Below are 24,819 nucleotides of genomic sequence, written 5' to 3' on the forward strand. Positions count from 1 at the left end.
TCTGCGTGGGGAACATTGGATGAAGAGAAGAGTTCTTCTGCGTGGGGAGCATTGGATGAAGAGAAGAGTTCTTCTGCGTGGGGAACATTGGATGAAGAGAAGAGTTCTTCTGCGTGGGGGACATGCGCTGAGGTGTCAGTGTGCGTCACGTCTCACACGCGGTGGATCAGGTCGTGCTCGGCGGCGGCGAGGGAGACGTTCCTGCTGAAGTAACCTCGGTGAAGAACGTGTGGCACAGGATCACTGATATCTACCATGATGTCTGAACGGCGTCAACGGCTGGCTGAAGGGAGGTCGACCCCAGCGTGGCTCATCACATCATCCACCCCCACGACAGAGGGGAGGAAAGTGTTGTTCATCCTTCCGGGAAGTTAAGTTAAGTGATCCTTTATAGTCTCTTTTTGGGGGCGATTCCTTCTCTGCTTTAGACCCATCCGGGTGCCGGTGAACACATGCACACCGGTGATGGACTGTACTGAACGCCCTATCCATTGTATGGGTCTGTATAATGCTATTCAAATCAAATGTATTAAGCACCTTTAATAAAAAGGTAAGGGGTCGGGGGGAGATGTTATGTTATATTTATGTTTTTGTCATGCCTGTCAACGCTTCAAACTCCTGCATATTGCAGAACATGTGCAACAGCGCCCCCTGGGGTCACACTTTTCGGTGGGTCGCAGAGTTCGGCGTAACACCGGCACTCCCGGAGCAGTGGGCGGGCGCGGGTCAGAAGGACGCATTCGTTAAAGAGCAGCCCGCGGGTTCAGCTGGGATTCAAACCCCCCCCAGGTTTCTCTTTAAAGCGCTTTGGGCGGACAGTTCTCAGGGGGAGGGGGCCTCGCTGCGCCCCGCGGCGAGCGATACGCTTCCACGGCCGTCGTCCTCTGGGAGCGCCGCAGCCCGTGGACATCCACAGCTCAATTCGTCTTTATTGCGAACAAAAAATAAAAAGATAAACAAGTATGAAACGTCATACAAATACACATAACAAGAAGTATGGTCGCAAACTGAGCTAGTATCCTGTGTACTTATACTCATACTGAGCCAGTATCCTGTGTACTTATACTCATACTGAGCCAGTATCATGTGTAGGCTACTTTCACACATACTGAGCCAGTATCATGTGTACTTTCACACATACTGAGCCAGTATCCGGTGTACTTATTACTGTTAATCTCTTTTTGCTCTACTTTGACTCTTGAGCTGGCTGGAGTGCGTGTGCGTGTGCGTGTGTCTGTCTGTGTGTCTGTGTGTCTGTGTGTCTGTGTGTCTGTGTGCGCGCGCACATCTTCTTTTACCCGGAAAACATGTGTCACTCACTGGGAGGCGCGGCTCCTTGAACTTCCTCGTTTAACTGTTCGTCGCAGCGAGGAGCCTTTCTTCCTCCGCTTTTAAAACCTTTCACCTGATTTACTTGTTTTATGAACACTTTAACCTCCGTTTCTTCCCTTACATTCATACTTTTACAACTTTATACCGTATGGACGCATTTTAATCCCGGAGTAGATAAGGTAAGGTAGGGCGACAGTGAGCGTTTATATTGTCTGTGGGTTGCTGGAATATAATGATCAACCAGTGTACTTCCGTTTATATTGTCTTTAGGTTACTGGTATATAATAATGATCAACCAGTGTACTACTACCGTTTATATTGTCTTTAGGTTACTGGTATATAATAATGATCAACCAGTTTACTACCGTTTATATTGTCTTTAGGTTACTGGTATATAATAATGATCAACCAGTTTACTACCGTTTATATTGTCTTTAGGTTACTGGTATATAATAATGATCAACCAGTTTACTACCGTTTATATTGTCTTTAGGTTACTGGTATATAATAATGATCAACCAGTGTACTTCCGTTTATATTGTCTTTAGGTTACTGGTATATAATAATGATCAACCAGTGTACAGTTTATATTGTCTTTAGGTTACTGGTATATAATAATGATCAACCAGTGTACTGTTTATATTGTCTTTAGGTTACTGGTATATAATAATGATCAACCAGTGTACTTCCATTTATATTGTCTTTAGGTTAGTGGTATATAATAATGAAAAACCAGTTTACTACCGGTTACATTGTCTTTAGGTTACTGGTATATAATAACGAGTTTACTGTAGACTCTACAGTAAACTCATTATTACGTTGTTAAGTTACGTTGTATTCTCTACAGTGTAGAGAATACAACGTTAGTTCATGTTTCACTGCTTTTCTGACCCGTGTGGTAAATTGAACACTGCGTTCAATATTCAAGTGATTCGTTTGTCTTGATGCTACTCCAAATTAAAAGAAGGACATAAGTCATTTGAATGTGCTGATATTTAAGTTAAATACAAATTGAGCGGGAGTCAAATTGAGTACTTAGGCGGGCGGAGCCAGGCTAGCGTCTGGGGATCTACAGTTTCATAGATGTGGGTCTAGACTCGACTCCTATGGCTTAAACCACAGCTGGAGCCAGAGAGCGAGAGAGAGACTCGTTGGTCATACGAGGATACCAAATCGATGTGTTGAGCATCACCAGTAGATTCACGGTCTATGGGATCTGTGAAGTGTGAAGTGACAGAACTCAGACTTTGTTCCAGTGGAGAAATTGTTCAATAGTTCTCTACTTTTTAGGGCTGAACGTTTTGGGGAAATAATCTATTTGCGATATTTTTGACCAATATTTCGATTGCGATTTAATGTGCGATTTTCATAATTTATTAGGTCCCAATGTTGTGTATTATTCAATAAGAAATAAATAAATCATTCGTTAGTATGACCAACACAACATTGGAAGCAGTCAACATAAAAACGGCCCTTTCTTTTAGGCCAGGCCGATGTGTTGAGATTAATTTATATTATAAACTTCTTTATTTAACTATTGAATTGTAAAATAAAAATAAAATGAATGAATCGTACTGATTTCCAGTCAGTAACGGTAATAAATCACTTTTTTTTTGTTTAATCGCAGCCTTTGCGATTTGCATACCGCGTTCTATTACATTGCGATTCCGTTTGATTTTGATTAATCGTTCAGCCCTAAATTATACCATGATGAATTTTTCAAGGCTATTGCATCTACTTTTTTGGGTTGTAGTTTAAGAACTGTTACAGTGTCCAAGGTGTTTAATCACTCGGTTTTCATCTGCTTTACACATCTGTACTGTAGTGAGGGCAGTGTGGTTACATGGGGTTCATATTTATGTTCTATGACGTCCATAATGCTTTAGTGTGACGCAGTCACAATGATCTTCTCTCTCAATAAACAGCTAAAGTTCAGAAGGAGTTGTGTTTGTGTCCAGGTCTCCAGTCTACTATGGATGAGGAGAGAGAGGATGGGGGTTCTACCTCTAAGACCACTCTGTCTGGGGAACATGGCCGCCGGAGCAAAGCTGAGAGGTAAGAAGAGCATCTCTCTGTCTGTGACTGTTGTCCATCTCAGAGCTCAGCAGTGATACATCATGACTCCATCATTAGTCTGAGAAACAGCTGTGTGTGTGTGTGTGTGTGTGTGTGTGTGTGTGTGTGTGTGTGTGTGTGTGTGTGTGTGTGTGTGTGTGTGTGTGTGTGTGTGTGTGTGTGTGTGTGTGTGTGTGTGTGTTGTGTTGAAGCCCAGAGCAGCAGGAGAGAGCAGACTCCCCTGGACCCAGCAATCGAATTAATGAAATTAATGTTAAGACGACTTGTAGCAGACTTCACAGGTTTAATGTTTAAAGGTTCAATGTCTTTCAAACTGCCGATTTATTGAATCAGTTAGAATTTATCTTTGGGGGTGAAGTGATTTGTTGAAACAAATTATCCATGAATAATAACACAGGTCTGTGTAGAAATGTAGAAACTGACTGCTTTATTTTCTATATTAGCTAAACCTATTGTGAATAAACACTCTATGTATGAAATGTACTTGTGTGCTTTTATGTCAACATGTAAGTGCTTGAATGCCATAATAACTTTTTCTGCCCCCCCCCCCCCCCCCCCTTAAATTCAATAAACTGAGAAAGATTATTGAAATGAAAAGTCATGAGAAAGTATTTGAGTAGCTCTGCAATAAATGATCAAATGAAACGACATCCACAAATCCTAACTTCCAGATGGTTTTTGTTTTTCAGAAGGAGGCAGCAGAGAGCAGACTCCCCTGGACCCAGCTGTGTCTCCATGAAGAGTGAGCACTATATGGGTATACCTCCTGAGCTTAAAGATAGACGCCCCTCCAGAGAGGAGGGGCGTATCGGCTATTCTTATCCGTGTTTGTATTCGTGTTTGTATTCTTGTTTGTATTCGTGGTCAAAAAGCGATATCGCTCCCGACTGTATGGCGTGTTCCTAATGCGGCCCCCTAACGGGCCTCACATCCTGTTTACCTATATTGAGTTCCAGAAGGCATCTCAAACCAACATAAAAGTGCCAGCAGTGGGAGGTAATTTAGAATAAAATAAAACTAAGAATAAATTGGCCCTAACAACAATAGGAGAATTTCAAATTTTAAGAACAGTATGAGACTATTATTTGTTCTGTTCAGACTAAATTCTAACTTTTTAACTTCAATGTGGAGATATCTTTCCTCTCTTGAAAGTGCCGCGGTGATTATTCTTTATTTGATTATTCAATTTAACGAGAGCTGTTAAATTGTGGAAAATGAATTAAACTGTAATCAGACAACGCGGTATGGGGTTTCTGTGGTATACAGGCTGAGACGAATTTCGAATTATAAATATGAACAATCCATAACGTTAGCTCCCTAGCTCTTAGCTCAGCAGACTAGAATACCTTCTAGAATCATTGCTTGTTGGCCGGAAACAGAAAGGGGGGCTGTTTATGTTTGGTTGTAGTCTTTTCGCTCGGTTCTCCGTCTCAACAGTAGTGGTAGAACCCCCCCCCCCCTTTCCGTTTCCGGCCAACGAGCAATGAGTCTTCAAACAGAAATCAATGGGATTTACAAAATACCAGAAGTAACTAATAGCTCACAGCAACATATTGAAAAAAATAACTATGAACTAATTCATTTTTTGGAACTGTGAACTTAAAAAAAATTAGAATTATTTTACTGTGAGCTTCGAATGTGGTTAATTCGTTTTTCAATAAATCCATTTCTTTTGTCATGTCGTTTAAAGTTGTGCTCTCTCCGGCCATCTGATCCTCACCAGCGCTGATGCGCTTCTCCGCGTTAGTAACTCTGCTTAAGGTGGCCCGTGTTTCTTTTTTCAGTCCGTTGATCTATTCGTTCAGTTCATCAAAACTTTGTTTAAACGATTCATAATGCCAGTGACCTCCGTGATCATGTGGACAGCCCAGCCTGGTGTGTCTTTGTCTGCCATGATTTGTTTGGTAGCTTGCCAACTGGTATCACGCGGCTTTACAGTTTGCCTACTCTCTTTGTGATTTCCAACACCTGACATTAACGCGTCCTTATTTTAGGCACCTTTTCCGTTACTTTGAAGTGTGTTTACAAATATTTAGAGCAACAATAAAGGTGTTAATTTCTATCACTTGCAGAGGAAGTTACCGTGCCATGCCTCGCAGTCACGTGACCTCAAGTTGAAATATTGATCTGAATTAGAACAAGATTTAAATGAACTATCAATGTTGTTCGTTTTAAGGACATTTGTGAGTTGTGAGTGAACAAGTTGGTGCAACAAACGGTTTTATCTTTAGCCCAATAAATATGAGTTTAATGAATCGAGTATCGTGTTTGCTCATTGTCATTTCATATTGCCTTTTGATTTATCTTCCAGGGGAGCTTCGAAGGATCCGTTCTGAATTTGTGAAGGGAGTTTCAGACCCAGTTATCAAAGCTCTCCTGGATGACCTTTATCATCATGAAGTGTTCAGTTCTGAGGAAAAGGACTCTGTGATGGAGGAGCAGAGGAGCAGAGCGGACCAAGCACGTTGTCTGATCGACACGGTGATGGGGAAAGGGGAGAGAGCAAGTCAGAGGATGATCGATGGTATCAAGGAGAGGGACAAACACTTATGCATCAACCTGGGTCTGAGCTCTTCTCTTGCTGGTGTGGGTGAGTTGTTACCATGATTCTACTTTTTAAAGAAACGATCTCTGCCAGCTTTGTTTGAACAAGAGGGGAGCTTCTTTGTCCTTTAATCCACTGGGATCCAGTGATTCATTATCGTCCACTCGGGATTGCATTTGTGTGGAATACAACCTACTTTCTTTGAGAGGTTTTACTTAGTGCTGCTGTATTCCTTGGCTCAATGGTGTTATTGCCAGCTTAACAGGATACCTTTTATAGTTTGGTAACCCTCACCTTAACCCCTCACACCAATTTCTAAAGGGGTAAAACTAAATCTATATTTTTGTTGAGTGGTACATCGTCAGTAGGCGGAACTTGACCTGCCTGTGTGGATTGTCTTTGTCTCTTTATAAAACCCGCTCTGCAGGGCGGGATCTGTCTGATGATCGAGAGAATAAGTATTACACTGATTGGCCCAAAGGTGGCGCTACAGCAACAGTCCAAAAATACAAACTTTGAACAAACATATCTAATAACCGCTTTGACTTCGAGTCATGCTAGTTTGTTAACACATGCATATCCTCATGGTGAACCTATGACTAAATTCCTTAAGGATTCTAGGTTATTTTACTTATATAATACTTAAAAAATACTTTAGCACTATGGATCAATGTCTTCTATCTGACATTAAGCGAAGTCTGTGCAATAAAAAAACTAAAGCACCCAGGAGCCATTGACTTCTAAAAAGGGTGTGGTTTAAAACGCATAAAGACTGAAATGCTTATATCAACATCAAATTGGACTCCTATGATCTTGAGTCCATACAGAATCAAATTTTGAACATGACGGAGTCAACATATTTTCAATTTGGCCGTGGCATCGTAATGGGCGTGGCCTGTGACTAAAATCACCACAGTTCATAGAAGGAATGTTTGATTTGAGCGGGACCAACTTAGTGGCTGTTGGAGACCAAAGTTCCAACTGCTCGAGTAAAATTAAGTTGATAGACAAAACAACATGGCTGCTAGAGGCTCAAAATCGTTCAAAATCAACTTAATTCCAAAAGGCAAGCTTAACTTAAACCAATCCTCATCAAAGTTAATGTAGTCAAAGGCACATGGGTCAAGATGAACCCCGCCAAATTGTATCCATGTCGGGCTATAAGGAGCGGTAAAACATTAACTGAAAATTCAACCTCTCCAAACTTGGTGTATTTAAAGAAGCATAGGTCAAGGTTAATCAGGCTAATTTCATCAAAATAGGACTGTAGGAAGCCCTAAAGTGAAATTTTGTTCGCCCATCAACAGATCCAAGCTATTCAAGCGTTGTCAACCGTATGCAAACAAATCCGCTATTAATTGTGTTTGTCAGGGTCTTAATGGTCTGCGTCGCAGTCTTAATGGTCTGTCAGGGTCTTCATGGTCTGCGTCAGGGTGGGGCTGGACGATATACCGGTTGTAAAATTTATACCAGTATATTTTTGAAAGAGATATGTAGTTGAGACAATATCGCCATACTGTAGTATAGTATATTATATAGTATATTATTTTGATGTTGCCTTGCGAGCGCTATTTTATAAGGCCGGAAGCTGCTCTCTGAGCCTACAAGCCATGTTCAGATGCTCAATCCCGCCCCTTACATGTATGTAGTGTTCTCCCACCCACGTTACGCGTCATAACAAACTTTGAACAAAAACATGGCAGACACGGTGGTAGAGAGTACGGAACCCGTAAAGGGACATGGTGCGTGCGTGCGTGCGTGCGTGCGTGCGTGCGTGCGTGCGTGCGTGCGTGCGTGCGTGCGTGCGTGCGTGCGTGCGTGCGTGCGTGCGTGCGTGCGTGCGTGCGTGCGTGCGTGCGTGCGTGCGTGCGTGCGTGGACCAGGGGACGTGGACCAGGGGACGTGGACCAGGGGACGTGTCCCCACCAATGTCAAATGACGACTGAAATATTTGCCACCAATATTCAGATTGAAACAAAAAAACGCCTCATGCGGTACACAAAGGGTTACATTCCCACTTCGGTACCGCCTAGAAAGACACACCATGAAGTTATTTTTTCGTTGAGGAAAATATATTATTTTCCCGATAATGACCGGCGTTCTATACATTATCCCTTACATGTCTTTTGTTAAAGCACAGCTGTGCCTTGGTGAGCAAAAAAGTAAAAACTAAACCTTAATAAAGGGTTGATGGTGAATACTTGTGGCGTGGAGTTAAAACTACACATTTTACCAGTTTTGTTCAAAATATAGTTATAATATCGTCTATCGCCATTCAAACAAAAAACATTGAGATATGAGTTTTGGTCCATCTCGCCCAGCCCAACGTCAGGGTCTTTAGGGTGCTTGTACATCGCCGCGTGGCAACCGCCCTGCTGCTGCTGCCGCTGAAAGTTTCAACACGGGGAAAGCTGAGCGGTAGGGCAAGATCTGTGCGCGTTCACGCGGGCGGCAACCGCTTCCTGGTCTACAGACGCTTTTGTGTCCGCCTCCCCTCTGCCGCCCTTCCCTCGTTGAAATGAACGGAGGCGGCGAGCTGCCGCGCGGCGGTGTGAAAGCAGCTTAATGGTCTGTTAGGGTCTTAAGGGTCTGACAGGGTCTTATTGGTTGGCTTTAGGCTTGGTACTCGTAAAATGCTGCTTGCAGCTTTAATTGTTATTGTCATTATTAATATTATTATTATTATTATTTTAATGCATGGCATAGCCCACTACAGTATTCATTCAGGCGGCCCCTATATGGATTTTTCTTTTTTCTCACAATCTACTTGTTATTTCTATGCAGTTTCACACATATGAACAATCTATGACATCATGATATTTAAATTAGGCTAATAGTTTGCATGTTTGTGCTGAAAGATAGGGCCCAATGTGAGACTGAGGCATTTCCAACTGCAACGTGGAGACAATTTTTCCTCTTTGGGGTTAAATGGATTGATCCAGATATTTAGGTTTATAGTTGGGGTATTCGGTTAAACGGTTTAATCCAGATATGGAGGGTTATTTCCGTGTATCAGGTTAAATGGTTTGATCCAGATATATAGGTTTATAGTGGGGGTATCACCTCGTTACATTGGTGCTAGAGCTCTGAGCAGCATTGGTGCTAGGGCTCTCAGCACCGTGAGTGCTAGGGCTCTCAGCACCGTGGGTGCTAGGGCTCTCAGCACCGTGGGTGCTAGGGCTCTGAACTGAACTGAAAGAGACACCCTGACAACAGTAAAATCTCCTCAAAACACATGTTCCCACTGGCCTGCTCGCTGTAATGACCCCCTACCGTGGGTTCACCTCGTATCCCCGTTGTGCTGCTGTTCTTGCCCCCTCCTACCTGGGTCTCCTCACTGTTCTTACCCCCTCCTACCTGGGTCTCCTCACTGTTCTTACCCCCTCCTACCTGGGTCTCCTCACTGTTCTTACCCCCTCCTACCTGGGTCTCCTCACTGTTCTTACCCCCTCCTACCTGGGTCTCCTCACTGTTCTTACCCCCTCCTACCTGGGTCTCCTCACTGCTGTTCTTACCCCCTCCTACCTGGGTCTCCTCACTGTTCTTACCCCCTCCTACCTGGGTCTCCTCACTGTTCTTACCCCCTCCTACCTGGGTCCCCTCAATGTTCTTACCCCCTCCTACCTGGGTCTCCTCACTGCTGTTCTTACCCCCTCCTACCTGGGTCTCCTCACTGTTTTTACCCCTCCTACCTGGGTCTCCTCACTGTTCTTACCCCCTCCTACCTGGGTCTCCTCACTGTTCTTACCCCCTCCTACCTGGGTCTCCTCACTGTTCTTACCCCCTCCTACCTGGGTCTCCTTACTGCTGTTCTTACCCCCTCCTACCTGGGTCTCCTCACTGTTCTTACCCCCTCCTACCTGGGTCTCCTCACTGTTCTTACCCCCTCCTACCTGGGTCTCCTCACTGCTGTTCTTACCCCCTCCTACCTGGGTCTCCTCACTGTTCTTACCCCTCCTACCTGGGTCTCCTCACTGTTCTTACCCCCTCCTACCTGGGTCTCTTCACTGTTCTTACCCCCTCCTACCTGGGTCTCCTCACTGTTCTTACCCCCTCCTACCTGGGTCTCCTCACTGTTCTTACCCCCTCCTACCTGGGTCTCCTCACTGTTCTTACCCCCTCCTACCTGGGTCTCCTCACTGTTCTTACCCCCTCCTACCTGGGTCTCCTCACTGTTCTTACCCCCTCCTACCTGGGTCTCCTCACAGTTCTTACCCCCTCCTACCTGGGTCTCCTTACTGCTGTTCTTACCCCTCTCCTACCTAATCATAAACTGCAGATCCACAACAGAATAACTCAGTGGAAGAGATGCAACCCTATCTTGTTATATCAGCATCAGTGTTAATTTTGTCAGCTATTTTACATTTAGTCTTAATCTTTTGACGAAAATGCTTATTAGATCTAGTCACATTTTAGTCATTGTTTTCCTTTGTAGTTTTAATCTAGTTTTAGTCAACGAAAAGTCCTTACATTTTGGTCAACTATTAGTCATTACTTTCAGTCAAAATGTTTTCTCTTTTTAAACTAGTTCAATTAGGCTAACCCCATATATATGGACACCTGCTAAGTTGTTCCACTCAAATAGAGTACTAAAGTGAAAACGTCACGTTGTCCTGGCAACCGGATTTTCAGTTCTAAACAACAACGAGAGATGGCGTTCTCGTTGTTTCTTTCAAAATTAAAATTAATCAATTTCAAGAGGCGTTCATGTATTCCCCTTGGGTATTAAAAGGAAAAGTTTGTAAACGTTAGTTTAGTTTAGTTTTTTTTTTATATGAAGACAATCTATTCTCAATATTATCTACATCATTGATAAAGCAAACTCACAAATCAATTCTCATTTTTTTTTCTTTTCTACAAAAGGTTTGTGTGGCATAGGATTTCCCCTTGTTAATTTGGTTTGTGTCGAACCAAAAATCGGTTGCTAAGGAAACGTGACGTCACACTTTAGTACTCTTGTCTGTTCAGCCTTCAAAACGATAGTTGGTAAATTGTGAAAAATACATTAAACTGTAATCAGAAAACGCGGTTATATGATATAGACCCTATAGTATCTTGGGTATAAAGGCTGGGACGAATTTCAAAGTAAACCATACGTTGAAAGTATAGACCGAGGCGATTCCCATTGAAACGAATGGGGCGGTGATTTTCTTCAAAACGAGAGCCGGTAAATTGTGAAAAATGAATCAAACTGTAATCAGACAACGCGGTTATATGCTATAGATTAGAACCTAGAGTATCTGTGGTATAAAAGCTGGGACGAATTTCGAATTATAAATATGTACAATGCGTAACGTTAGCTCATAGCTGAGTAGACTATACCTCCCGTTGCCAAGTCGTAGCTAATGTCCGTCCTATTTACTGGAGGAGTGAACAGTTGCATAAGAACCTTACAGGAGGGTAATGATCGGAAAATATCGTGCATTTTGAATGTCCAAATAGCACACCACTAACATTTTAGTCCTGTCTCGTCTCGTCAACGAAAACAAAACGTACATTTCGTCAGTTTTTATTGTCAAAGATCTATTTTTAGCTCGTCAACGTCTCGTCTTAGTCATGGAAAAAGGTCGTTGACGAACATTTTTCGTCATATTTTTCGTTAACGAAATTAACACTGATCAGCATGTCATTTTACAAACATCATTATTACTATGATTAGATTTGACCGTATTGCTGTGGAAAAAACAAAATGGTCCTGAACATTTTGAATCTGTAACATGCAGTCTTGTTACAGATTCAAATGCAACATCTTTCACAACCAGCTTCTAAGACCACAAGTTATAATGACATTAAATATCATGAAGTTGATAATTCAACAGGAAATATTGGCATGTTCCCACTGATGCCACCATCCACTAAATTATGTCTTCTGTTGTTTTGTCATTTTAGAATCTGATGCAGTGAAGTGCCAACATAAAATAAAGGCTAATTTGAAGAAAAGATTCAGCCATGTGTTTGAGGGAATCCCTAAAGAAGGGGGTTCAAGACCTCTGGAAAACATCTACACAGAGATCTTCATCACACAGAGAGGCAGTGGAGAGGTCAACAAGGAACATGAGTTCAGACTGATTGAAACAGCTTCCAGGAAAACAGTCAAGAAGGAAACACTAATCAAATGTGGAGACATCTTTAACCCGTTACCTGGACAAGATAAGACAGAAAAACCAATCAGGATAATAATGACAACTGGAGTGGCCGGCATAGGTAAAACCATCTTAACTCGCAAGTTCACTCTGGACTGGGCTGAAGATAAAACCAACCATGACATAGACTTCACATTTCACTTCACTTTCAGAGGCCTGAATTTACTAAGGGAAGAATTTAGCTTGGTGAAACTTCTTCATCGTTTCTTTATTGAGACCAAAGAAGCCGGAATCTACAGTTATGACCCGTTCCAAGTTGTCTTCATCTTAGATGGTCTGGATGAGTGTCGACTTCCTTTGGACTTCCAGAAGAACCCGATCTGGACTGATGTCACAGAGTCCACCTCTGTGGACGTGCTGCTGACCAACCTCATCAGGGGCGAACTGCTTCCCTCCGCTCGCATCTGGATAACCACACGCCCTGGGGCAGCCAATCGGATCCCTGCTGAGTGTGTTGACAGGGTGACAGAGGTGACGGGGTTCACCGACCCACAGAAGGAGGAGTACTTCAGGAAGAGATTCAGAGACAAGAAGCTGGCCAACAAAATCATCTCCCACGTCAAGAAATCACGAAGCCTCCACATCATGTGTCGCATCCCAGTCTTCTGTTGGATCACTGCTAAAATTCTGGAGGACATCTTAAAAACACATCCAGACATCCAGACAGAAGAGATGCCCAAGACCGTGACTCAGATGTACAGCTTCTTCCTTTGGGTTCAGTCCATACAGGGGGACAGGAAGTACCATGGGAGAGCTGAAACGGATCCATACTGGGGTCCAGAGAGCACAAAGATTATTGTTTCTTTGGGAAAACTGGCTTTTAACCAGCTGGAGAAAGGCAATCTGATCTTCTACAAGGCAGACCTGGCAGACTGTGGCATCGACATCAAAGCAGCCTTAGTGTACTCAGGAGTGTTCACCATGATCTTTATAGAGGAGTGCGGGATGTACCAGGACAATGTGTTCTGCTTTGTCCATCTGAGCGTCCAGGAGTTTCTGGCTGCCCTTTATGTCTTTCTGTCCTTCATCAATGATGGTGTTAATCTGCTCTCAGAAGAACCACCCACCTCTTGGGAAGATGAACTCTTCCTCCTCTACCGGAGTGCTGTGGACAAGGCCTTACAGAGTAAGAACGGACACCTGGACTTGTTCCTCCGCTTCCTCCTAGGCCTCTCTCTGGAGACCAATCAGAAAGTCCTACAAGGTCTGCTGGGACAGAGAAGAATTAGCTCACTGACCAACAAGGAGACTGTGTTATACATCAAGAAGAAGATAGGAAAAGATCTCTCTCCAGAGAGAAGCATCAATTTGTTCCACTGTCTGAATGAGCTGAACGACCGTTCTCTAGTGAAGGAGATCGAACAGTCCCTGACATCAGGAAGTCTCTCCTTAGACAATCTCTCTCCTGCTCAACTGTCAGCTTTGGCCTTCATCCTACTGACATCAGAAGAGGAGCTGGACGTGTTTGACCTGAAGAAATACTCTGCTTCAGAGGAGGGTCTTCTGAGGCTGCTGCCAGTGGTCAAAGCCTCTAAAACGTCTCTGTAGGTTCACTAAAAACATGTATCACAATACACCCAACACATTATACCTTATAGTAGAATATAAAAGTTATGCTGACATAGAAAACATCTTTCGAGGTTATCTTATAACATGTATCTCAATATGCAAACGTTATATCGTGTAACAAGGTTGAAAAGTCAAACTCAAAAACGATTTATTATGAATTAAGAAATAAGGAAAGAAAAATGAATATTGTTTAATAATAGTTAAATACAGCTGTATTTAAATATGTAGCTATATATATCAATAATTGTTGATACGCATAGATTCATAAATATACGTTTATTATTAATAACAGGTAACCCATTATTTTAAAACATTTTAACCTTGTTCACTACGTTTGGCTATATGGACACTGTTTGGGTTTAACCGTTAGGATGCGTTGACACAGAGACGTCCGGGTCATCTGGGGGAAGGGTGAGAGGTCACGAGTGAGAGGGAAAAAGGAGAGAGAGGGAAGAGACAAAGGAGGAGAGTACTTAATCCTTTGTAGAGATCGCCCAGCTAAATGATATTGAAGCATTTACTTATTAGTTGTAACCAGTAGCGGCACCATATAATTATGATTGCAGGAGCTACGGGGGGCTAGATTGTTTATAGCAGAGGCTGATATATTTTGACGCAAAAGATATTACTACACACTACAATATGATACGAATCAAACATTCAAATCACACAACAAGCAGCAACGGTCATCAACACTTACACAAATGAAAAATATGATTTCATCGTTCAGTTTTGTTACATATAAGTCAGTTCGATGTCTTCATTAATGATATATATAAATATATATATTATTATTATATTATTGTGGCGATCATGGCCGGCTTCACCACGTGCCGCATTTGATCCTGGGAGGGTCGGCGGCACCGAGGCAGTCGTGGTTGTGGGCGATAGGATGTGTGTTTCAGGTGTGTGTGTGTGTGTTTACATAAAGTCTCTCTCAGGGTGGTGTGGATAATGGGACACGAGAGTGTCAGACTCTTATAACATAGGCTCCTGTCTGGTCGTTCCCGTGCTTCTCGCCACATTATTATTAAAAACATATTTTAAAATTAAATTAAATATTAGTCATAACAAAATGACTTGGGGTTTTGGGAGGGGGGGCTTGGCCTGTTTCAGGGGAGCTCAAGCCCCCGCTAGCCCCCTCCCCTTGTAACCGCCGCTGGTTGTAACCCTAATAAACAAAACATCTCTGTAGATGAACTATAGCATGTATTACAACACAAAAGATACATAATACTTCAATAAAAAGTAAAATGAATATACTATACGAGTCTCAAACACTGCAAAAAACTCCAATATTGAATAAACATAAAGATCTAATGTATATATTAGTTAAATTAATAAGACATCGACTCAAATTTAAGATTTTCAACACAAGTCCTTCATTATGTTGAAATTAAAAGATCTAAGTTACTTTAACGTGTTCTGTTTATTGTGTGTTTAGGCTGAATGGCTGTCGTCTGTCAGAGAGATGCTGTGAAGCTCTGGCCTCAGTTCTCAGCTCCAGCTCTAGTCTGAGAGAGCTGGAGCTGAGTTCCAATGATCTGCAGGATTCAGGAGTGAAGCTGCTCTCTGCTGGACTGGGGAGTCCACACTGTACACTGGAAACTCTCAGGTCAGTTTCACTCAATGGTCAAACAGTTCCACCACAATTTCCCCATCAGAGGACCAGTATTGATCTGCTGTGCCCCAGTAAAATCTCCCGTTCGAGTTTTAACAAGGTCCATATTTGACAGTGGATTAATTTAGTTTGATAATAAAGGTCAAATAATGGATTATTTTCTAATCCACAACATCAAAGAAACGCAGTTTAACCCAAAATACAAGCTGAGGCGCGCACCTTGCGGTCCGGTGATCCTGGTTAATTTAATAGTCTCATAGATAATTGCTGTCTTGTATTCTTTTTTTCCACATTTCCCACCCATGCAGTTTAGTGTTAAATGTTCTGTAATTAAAATAAACATTGCCCTGATGTACACACAGCGTTGTTTAGATTTTATTAGTCAGAGAAGCTACGTAGGCAGTGTATACCGTTACCAACCCCCGTTTTGAGTCACTGGATCCACCCCCCCTCTGCGCTCCGGGACCTCCGACTTTACAAATTAACGTAAGCACTGATAGGGGGTCTGTTTCTGTTTTTACCACCAGCGCTGTGACATCTCTTTCCTCACCAACCAACTCTTCATCCTCCTCCTCCTCCTCCTCCTCCTCCTCCTCCTCCTCCTCCTCCTCAATCAAATACCTACTTATAATAACCGGCTGCTGATTGGATAATATAATCCAATTTGGATTAATCTTCTTCTCTGGGTCATCCTGAATAGTGCATTTCTTTACATGCTCTTGAATAGTGCTGCGGTGACATTTAAATGAAACTTTGCACAAACTACAAACCAGTGTTTTAGTTTCCTGATTAAAGCAGGGTGTCTTCAGCACTGAACTAAACCTTGGCAGTCTGCGTGCATCGCAGCGCCATTACCACTCATCTTATCAAACACAGGACCTCAATCTCACTCTATTTGTGTTGCCATGACAGTAAAAGGTGTACCTTGGATTCAGTGTGTTAATGATGGTATAAGGTGTTTGTTTTATAGATTCCTATTCTATTCATAATCATGTAGTCAGACAGTAAGGTGGACTTTAGAGTAAAGTTAAATATTTTTTTCTTCTTAGAACTGAGTATTTTTATGGACATTTTCTGGAGTTTGCTGAATTTTTTGTTATCTGAATTCTAAATTAGTCATATTTTGAAGATCTACTGTATTGACATTTAGGTAAACTAATAAAACATTTCTGACAACAAATTTCAAATGCAAAATGAATCACAGTTCCTAACGTGTTCTGTTTATTGTGTGTGCAGCCTCAATGGCTGTGATCTGTCAGAGAGATGCTGTGAAGCTCTGGCCTCAGTTCTCAGCTCCAAGTCCTCTAGTCTGAAAAAGCTGGACCTGAGTACCAATGATCTGAAGGATTCAGGAGTGAAGCTGCTCTCTGCTGGACTGGGGAGTCCACACTGTACACTGGAAACTCTCAGGTCAGTTATCAGCCTCTTCTTCAAACTGGTTATTCTAGCTTCCAGTAAGTGCTGCTCCTGCCTGATGCATTTCTGTTGCTCTTTTCTCTGCTGACAAAACACTCCCTGGTTCTATACAAGGTTAGAACCTGTGAAGAAACGGTCTTAGCGTACCAAACACAGCAGACTTCTCCTGACTCTAACCAAACAATATCTCATTGAGTTGTAGCTATTGAGAAAGGAGCATTTGTTTAAGATCCTGTCACATCCAAGTGAAGGCAGTTCTGCTGTCTGTGATGTCATCTCCCCACTTCCTCTTCCTGTTCTCAGACTCTCAGGGTGACACAGCTTTGTCTCCATGAAGTATCAATAAAGCTTTTACTTGTCCTCCAAATGGAATGAATACACTTTATAAATGTGTTTACTTTAGTACAAACTGCTCTCAACCAGATACAATAAATTCTGTGTGTGTGTGTGTGTGTGTGTGTGTGTGTGTGTGTGTGTGTGTGTGTGTGTGTGTGTGTGTGTGTGTGTGTGTGTGTGTGTGTGTGTGTGTGTGTGTGTGTGTGTAGCTTGTCTGGCTGCCTGGTCACACAGGAAGGCTGTTCTTCTCTGGCCTCAGCTCTGAGCTCCAACCCCTCCCACCTGAGAGAGCTGGACTTGAGCTACAATCACCCAGGGGACTCTGGAGCTGCGCTGCTCTCTGCTGGACTGGAGGATCCACGCTGGAGACTGGACACTCTCAGGTATGGAGAGGACAGCTCACCACTGAGGGACAAAGTCTCCTATTCAAGCTGCTGCTAGATGAAGGGGTTTGAACAGGCAGCTGTCACTCATGTTGTGTAGAACATGATGAGACAGCAGATGATGAAGGTGAATGTTTCAACATGCTGCTCTCACTGTGTTTCCCCCCCAGTGTGGAGCACGGTGGAGTGTGGAGGCTGAAACCAGCTCTAAAGAAGTGTAAGTGTCTGTTTGATTCATCACCTCACACACTCACTATTGAGATGGAAAGTCCATCCACACAGCAGGAAGTGAGGTCACATCCTACTGGGAATGAAGATGATGGCTGACATCATGTATCTTACGTATATTAATACTGTCCACCATCACAGTCACCGGGCTGGGGGGGGAGGAGTGTGGGGGTGGGGGGGTGAAGGAGAGGGGGGGTGACCGGGTTAGGGGCCGGTGAGGGGGAGGGGAAGGGGTGAGAGAGAGGCTGAGGGGGGGGGGGGCTGAGGTGGAGGACTAGGGGGGAGGGGGAGGGGGGATGACCGGGCTGAGGGGGGGCTGAGGGGGAGGGGGGGTGAAGGGGCTGAGGGGTGAGGGGGGGGGGGGGAGGTGGAGGGAGGTGACGGGGCTGAGGGGGAGGACTAGGGGGGAGGGGGAAGGAGTGTGGGGGTGGGGGGGTGAAGGGGCTGAGGGGGAGGACTAGGGGTGAGGGGGGGGGGGGCGGAGGGGCCGGGCTGAGGGGGGAGGAGTGTGGGGGTGGGGGGGTGAAGGGGCTGAGGGGGGTGACCGGGTTAGGGGCCGGTGAGGGGGAGGTGAAGGGGTGAGAGAGAGGGGGCTGAGGGGGAGGGGGCTGAGGGGGAGGACTAGGGGGGAGGGGGAGGGGGGATGACCGGGCTGAGGGGGGGCTGAGGGGGAGGGGGGTGACCGGGCTGATGGGGGGGTGAGGGGGAGGGGGAGGGAGGTGACGGGGCTGATGGGGAGGCCTAGGGGTGAGGGGGAGGGGGAGGGGGGGTGACGGGGCTGAGGGGGAGGGGGAGGGGGAGGGGGGGGACCGGGCTGAGGGGGAGGACGAGGGGGGAGGAGGGGGAGGGAGGGGGGGGGCGGCTGAGGGGGGCTGAGGGTGAGGACTAGGGGTGAGGGGGAGGGGGGGTGAACGGGCTGAGGGAGGAGGGGGAGGGTTGTGACCGGGCAGTGAGGGGAAGGGGGGGTGACGGGGCTGAGGGGGGGATGAGAGGGAGGGGGCTGAGGGGGGTTGGTGAGGGGGAGGGGGGGGCTGATGGGGAGGGGGCTGAAGAAGAAGAGAGAGCGATCACAAAAAGAAAGAGAATAAAAAGAAGAAGAGCAGCCTGGATCCAAGGAGAGATGTTTGTTGTTGATGTTTTCATAATATTGTTGTTGATGTTTTCATAACGTTATTGTTGAGGTGTGTGTATCTATGTAAGTGTACATATGTATATGTATGTATGTGTTCATATCTATGTATATGTACACAGAGCGCAGGAGAACAGTACTAGTGATGATGATGATGAGGATGAAGAGCGGTTCAGCAGCTCATCATGTCTGGTTCTCCCTCAGATGCCTGTGACCTCAGACTGGACCCCAACACGGCCCACAGAGAACTCTCTCTGTCTGAGGACAACAGGAAGGTGACGTGGGTTAGAGAGGACCAGTCGTATCCGGATCACCCAGACAGATTTGACTGCTGGGAGCAGGTGTTGGGTAGAGAGGCTCTGACTGGCCGCTGTTACTGGGAGGTAGAGAGGGAAGGATTGGTTGAGATAGGAGTGACATACAGAGGAATCACAAGGAGAGGAGAGGGTGGTGACAGCGGGCTTGGACTGAACAACAAGTCCTGGGTTCTTCATTGTACTGATGGTCGTTACTCTGCCTGGTACAACGGTACAGAGACACTCCTCCCTCTCCCCCCCGCTGGCTCCACCAGAGTAGGAGTGTATCTGGACCGGCCTGCTGGCTCTCTGTCCTTCTACAGAGTGTCCCCAGGTGGAGGAGGGTCCTCAGACACACTGACACACCTCCACACCTTCTGGTCCTCCTTCACCCAGGAGGACCTCCTCCCGGGGGTGAGGGTAGAGTGGTTAGGGTTAGGGTGGGGGAGGGGGTCCTCAGCCTCTCTGGGTCGGTTGTAGAAAAGAAAAAAAGGGACCTCCTGACTGAGCATGGCCCCTGCACACACACACACACACACACACACACACACACACACACACACACACACACACACACACACACACAAGCACAGCTGCGTCCTCCCCCCCCAGAGCCCCGGGAGGAGGACGCTGAGCATGTGTGTGTCCAGGGAGGAGGTCCTGTGTGTCTATAACCTTACCTGTACCTACGGTCTACAGCGTCCTCCTCCCGGGGCTCTGGGGGGGGGGGGGGCCTCAGCTGTGTGTGTGTGTGTGTGTGTGTGTGTGTGTGTGTGTGTGTGGGTGTGTGCTGTGTGTGTGTGTGTGTTGTGTGTGTGTGTGTGTGTGTGTGTGTGTGTGTGTGTGTGTGTGTGTGTGTGCGCGCGCAGGGGCCCCGCTCAGTCCGACGAGGAGGTCCCTTGGCGTGTGTGTGTGTGTGCGTCTGTGCGTGTGCTTGTGTGTGTGTGTGCGTGCCTGTATGTGTGTGTGGTGTGTGTGTTAGCATGCTGTTGCAGGCGTTATTCGATTGCCTGGTAACCATGGTACTAATATTCACACTGGTTTCAATAATACATTTGATGGTATTTCCCATCTTTGCTGAGCAAGGAGTTTTGTTCTAAAGTTCAGTGATTTGAAACAATAAAAGCCCGGGCTATGGAAGTGTTCCGGTACCACTGTCATGCACCTACCCGATGTCAAGTGGACCGGGTTGAATTCACTGCGGGTCTCTCTTCTTATATCCATCTCACCAAAGATATTTTATTACTGTCCTTCTCAACACTCTCTGATCTCACTAAAAGGCTGGCAGCACAACACAGCAATAACGACGAGATGCGCCGTGCGTAGAGAAGAAAGAATGCCCACGTTGAATTTGCAACATTTGGCAAAAAATGATTCTAAATCTGCCCATATATGGACACGCCAGAATTGTTGCATCTGTGGCTGCTGGTAATTTAATCACAAAGAAGTATACTCTACGGGGCTATTTTCATCATTATTATTATTATTTTTAATTTTTTAGACGGCACAGCGATCCGGGGGCTATTCCCAAAAGATCCGGGGCTATAGCCTCGAATGCTCGAATGCTGTAGCCTCGAATGGGTTCTTCAATCAGATTGGTAGTCACACTGGAGATTAGTTTTCCCCCCCCTTTTCGGGGATAATGTTCCCCGTTTTGATTCTCGGACGTTTGGTTCACTTTTCTTTATCCACACCTTGTGTCCTCAGCGTCTCTGTAAATTATAGTCTCTCTCGCTCTTCCTCTCGCTCTGAGTCTGATGACACACGTGAACACAAACATGCACATGTGAACACACCACACACGCGTATATTACCACGCACACACATGCAAGCGCACACACGCATATATGAATTAACATAAAGACACACACATATAAACATATAAAGGTGCTTCTTAAAGTTGTATCTTGATTAACCATGAAAGGAAGAGATTTTTTAAATCTTTTCAAGACTATATTTCTAATGTTTCTGATTGATTGGTGGTAAATTGTAACATTTCTTTATACTACAATCTTGTGTCTATTTTCAGACGTTAACAGTTTCATACTGCGGGGCTCTGATATCAGTTTATATTTTGATAAGCCTCACACGAATGTAAAGCAGATTTTTATTATATTCGTAATGCAAGCGGTCGAAAAACTATAGATCATGTTGCGATGACTTTAAACTGAGTATTGATTCCTTGTGTTCTGTGGGGAAAAACACAGCAGCAGAACACACCTGTTTATGATTAGTAATGTCTGTCTGCTGCTTCTATTGTTTGAGTCCTTGTGTTTATTGTGTTCATGTAAGGACGTTCTTCTATTGTTTGAGTCCTTGCGTTTATTGTGTTCATGTAAGGGACTGTTCTTCTATTGATTGTGTCCTTGTGTTTATTGTGTTCATGTAAGGGTCTGTTCTTCTGTTATCCTGGTTAATAAAGCATAATGGTGATAAACAACTCAGAGGATCCACTGAATGTTCTCTTGTGTTCAGCAGAGGATCAGTTTACACTTTAAGGTCGGGGGTTCACTGAATAAAAAGCACAACAGAGGCTTCGTCTACACAACATTAATAATCAGGACACCAGCAAGTGCATTTCCACCTCAGACTCATACGCCCGATGAGGGACGGAGTATGGAGAGAGTTCTAGAAGCGAGCCGACAGGAAACAGCCCAGCTACTGGCGTCTCTCCAGAGACGAGCCTTGCAGGCTGGTTGATGCACCACCTCCCCGTCTAACAGGACCCTGAGCCTCCATGTTGAAACACACAGAGGTGTGTGTTTGAGGCGCTGAGCTGCAGAGGAGGAACCTCTCCTTCTCTGGGTGCGTGGGAGGGGGCAGTAGGATGGAGGCGTCTGATAAATGAGTCGATAGTAAGATGTGAGGTCGTTTATCAAAGCCATGCTTCAGTCCTGTCATTGCGTGGGGAGCCACTAGGGGGCGGTGAATCCACCTAGGTGGGGTTCACCTTCTGACCAACAGGACCGGGGGGAAGGAGTCTGTGTGTGTGAAGTGGCAACCTATTTGCACCTCTTGCAGGACGTCTCAGTCCTCGTGTTTTCCGTAAGGCAATAAGCGCCAAAAAAGTAATCCAAGAAGGAAACGAGGCAGATGTAAAAGGAAGAATGCAGCGATTTATTCTCAGAACATAGTGAACAAACATTGAACCAATAATAAACGTTTCCAAGTAAAATCCTGGGTCACCTGACAGTAATAGAGAGGAAGAAATCACTTTTTTATGCTTAAATTACGGTTGTCAGAAAGCCGTTGCTCGCGTCATTCTCTGAGAACTCAATTAACTCAGCAGAGATGGCTGAGCCAGGCGCCCACATTGCTAATTTACTGCAGTTTACTACAATAAGCTATGCTTTACGGCAGCATCAATTTGTGGTAGAAGGACAAAATAATTGCGCGGTAAAACTTGATCTATTGAATAGACATAATTAAGATATAGCAAAATATCAGATAATTATTAATTAATAAGCTTAAATATTATGAATTAAAGCAAAAATCGAAATTAACAAATTGGGCACAAAATGCGAACATAAGCCTCATCGACTCCATGGCTCTAATAGTGTGTGTGTGGTGGAGGTGGTTGGAATGGTTGAAGAGCCTTTGGTGCTCAACACACACACACACACACACACACACACATACACACACACCAACCAGCGAGCAGAAGACCCAACACAACTAAATGAAGAGCAGACTGTATCCCTATAATGAAAGGTTCCTTCAAGGTGGGTTTGTTAAAGCGTGTTCATCCCTTCACCACCGAGTGTTGGAGAATCCGTTGTGACATCAGCTCCATGGACTAGAATGGCCTTTTAAGACGGGGACCGGGATTCAGAAGGAGGACCTCCAGGGGGAGATGAGAGGACTCCTCGTCTCAACGACCAGAACACGACTTCAGTCTGTCACCAGAGAACCACGGAGCACACCCCAACGTTCCCCTCCAGGCATGGAGACGCCTCAGCCACAGCCCCTCCACCCCCTCAGCTGGAGGGGCACAGCTCCAGGTCATAAAGGGTCTTCGTCGGGGCCAGTCCAAGGTGGTTCTGATCTGAGGGAGCCATCTCCCAGGTCCAGCTGGCCCCGCCCATCACTGTTCAGCCTGAGAGAGGCTTCCATCTCGGGGGTTGGAGTGAACACCGTCCACAGAGAGCTTCACCTGGTCCAGCAGAGTCCTGGTCAGCCTGTTGCTGATGGAGGGTCCTGCTCCTCAAGAGCCTCCACCCTCCACTGGGCGGTCTCCTGAACCCATGACCTCCTCCCCAGAGTCCTCAGGCTAAAGCGGCGCGCTCTGTGAAGGCTTCTCCTTCAGGAGACCACTGGACTACAAAGACATGACCTCAGAGACGTTGAATCACCCGGGTACCCCTTCTGGAGACCCCCTGCATGACCCCTCCCCAGTGTGGGGCGCCACTGAAGAACGGTGTTCATCACTGACCTCTCTGGAGGCCCTGAAGGTTGTGCTCTGTTCTGGGTGTCCTGGAGGAGAGCTGGGCGTGGCTGGTGGGGTGGGGTTGGCATGAGCACGTGACCTGGCACGAGAGTTCTGCCTTGGATGGCTCTGTGGCATGTGGGTTTGACATGAGATGGAAGGGGTACGCATGTGAGCATGGCTAGGGTTCCACCTGGTGTGTGTGTGTGTGTGGGGGGGGGGGGGGTCCACCTGGCATGGGTTTCTACATGTGTGTGTGGGGGGGGTACACATGTGTGCATGGCTAGGGTTCCACCTGGTGTGTGTGTGTGTGTGTGTGTGTGTGTGTGTGTGTGTGTGTGTGTGTGTGTGTGTGTGTGTGTGTGTAGGGGGGGTCCACCTGGCATGGGTTTCTACATGTGTGTGTGGGGGGGGGTCCAACTGAGAAGTCACACCTCACACGGCAGTTGTCAAGGATCAAATAAAATAATGTCTACTTAAAGGACAGAGTTTCCAGTGTTCTCATCAAGGATAGAACGCATGAGGGGATCTCTGCTCCCTCGTGCCCGGGATACCCCAGGCACAAAGGTCAATGCTGGCTAACGCTAGGAACAAGTAGAGTGGCTAGAAAATGCAAGGAATATGAGACGGAGCTTACACGATGAAGGAGAAACAACATGATAGATGTTTCCATCCTACATCATGTGTGGAGCAGAGCTGATCCCAGCCTTTCTGTCACCTGAGCCACGGTATCAGAAGTCCTCGCAGTAGGCAGTGTGTCGGACTGCAGCTGGCGCAGCTCTTGGGGCGGCGCGGGTTGATCTCCCCTTCAGGGGACTGCACCTTGTGGACCTCTGGAGGAACGCAGGCTGAGTTCCATCCATTGGATCATTGGTTGTTGTGTTTTATTGTTTGTTGTGTTATTGTTTGTATGTTATTGTACCGTTATTACCAAAATATCTCAACATAATTGTTATAAGTTAGAATAAAGTAAAGAATAAAGATTCTGAAACCCTAAACCCTCTGAATACTGAGTGACATCACGTTACAATGGTTGTAAACTGTGCTGGTTTGATGAGACTCAAGGTGTGTGTTGTTGAACACCTGCCTGTAAAGGGTGCAGCAAGAATCCAACCCAACCAGATAATCACGGAAGAGAAGTGAAGGAAGAAAATAACCCTGCTATTATAGAAACATAACCATTGTAAATGATGACACTACATAGACTATACTGTTCACTGTCTGTTTTCTCCTCAAAACCATTTATAACCTTTAATGCTATAATATTAACAGCTGCAGTCAGGTAGAAATGTTTAAAGGATCTATGTTAATGATAATAA

The 24,819-nt window shown here is 45.3% G+C and overlaps 1 protein-coding gene across 1 annotated transcript in view; it reads left to right on the forward strand.

Annotated features, from left to right (window-relative positions):
* The first annotated feature begins 1,266 nt into the window (after positions 1 to 1,266).
* LOC115541785 (NACHT, LRR and PYD domains-containing protein 3-like) overlaps positions 1,267 to 24,819 on the forward strand; it is a 216,202-nt gene continuing 192,649 nt past the window's right edge. The window contains exons 1-4 of the mRNA XM_030353625.1: positions 1,267 to 1,511; positions 3,291 to 3,387; positions 4,098 to 4,165; positions 5,720 to 5,998. Coding sequence (XP_030209485.1) covers positions 3,305 to 3,387; positions 4,098 to 4,165; positions 5,720 to 5,998 — 430 coding nt within the window. The 5' untranslated portion in view covers positions 1,267 to 1,511; positions 3,291 to 3,304. The remainder of the gene's footprint in view (positions 1,512 to 3,290; positions 3,388 to 4,097; positions 4,166 to 5,719; positions 5,999 to 24,819) is intronic.

This window comes from Gadus morhua, chromosome 4 (assembly GCF_902167405.1).
Source record: "Gadus morhua chromosome 4, gadMor3.0, whole genome shotgun sequence".
Classification (NCBI taxonomy): Eukaryota; Metazoa; Chordata; class Actinopteri; order Gadiformes; family Gadidae; genus Gadus; species Gadus morhua.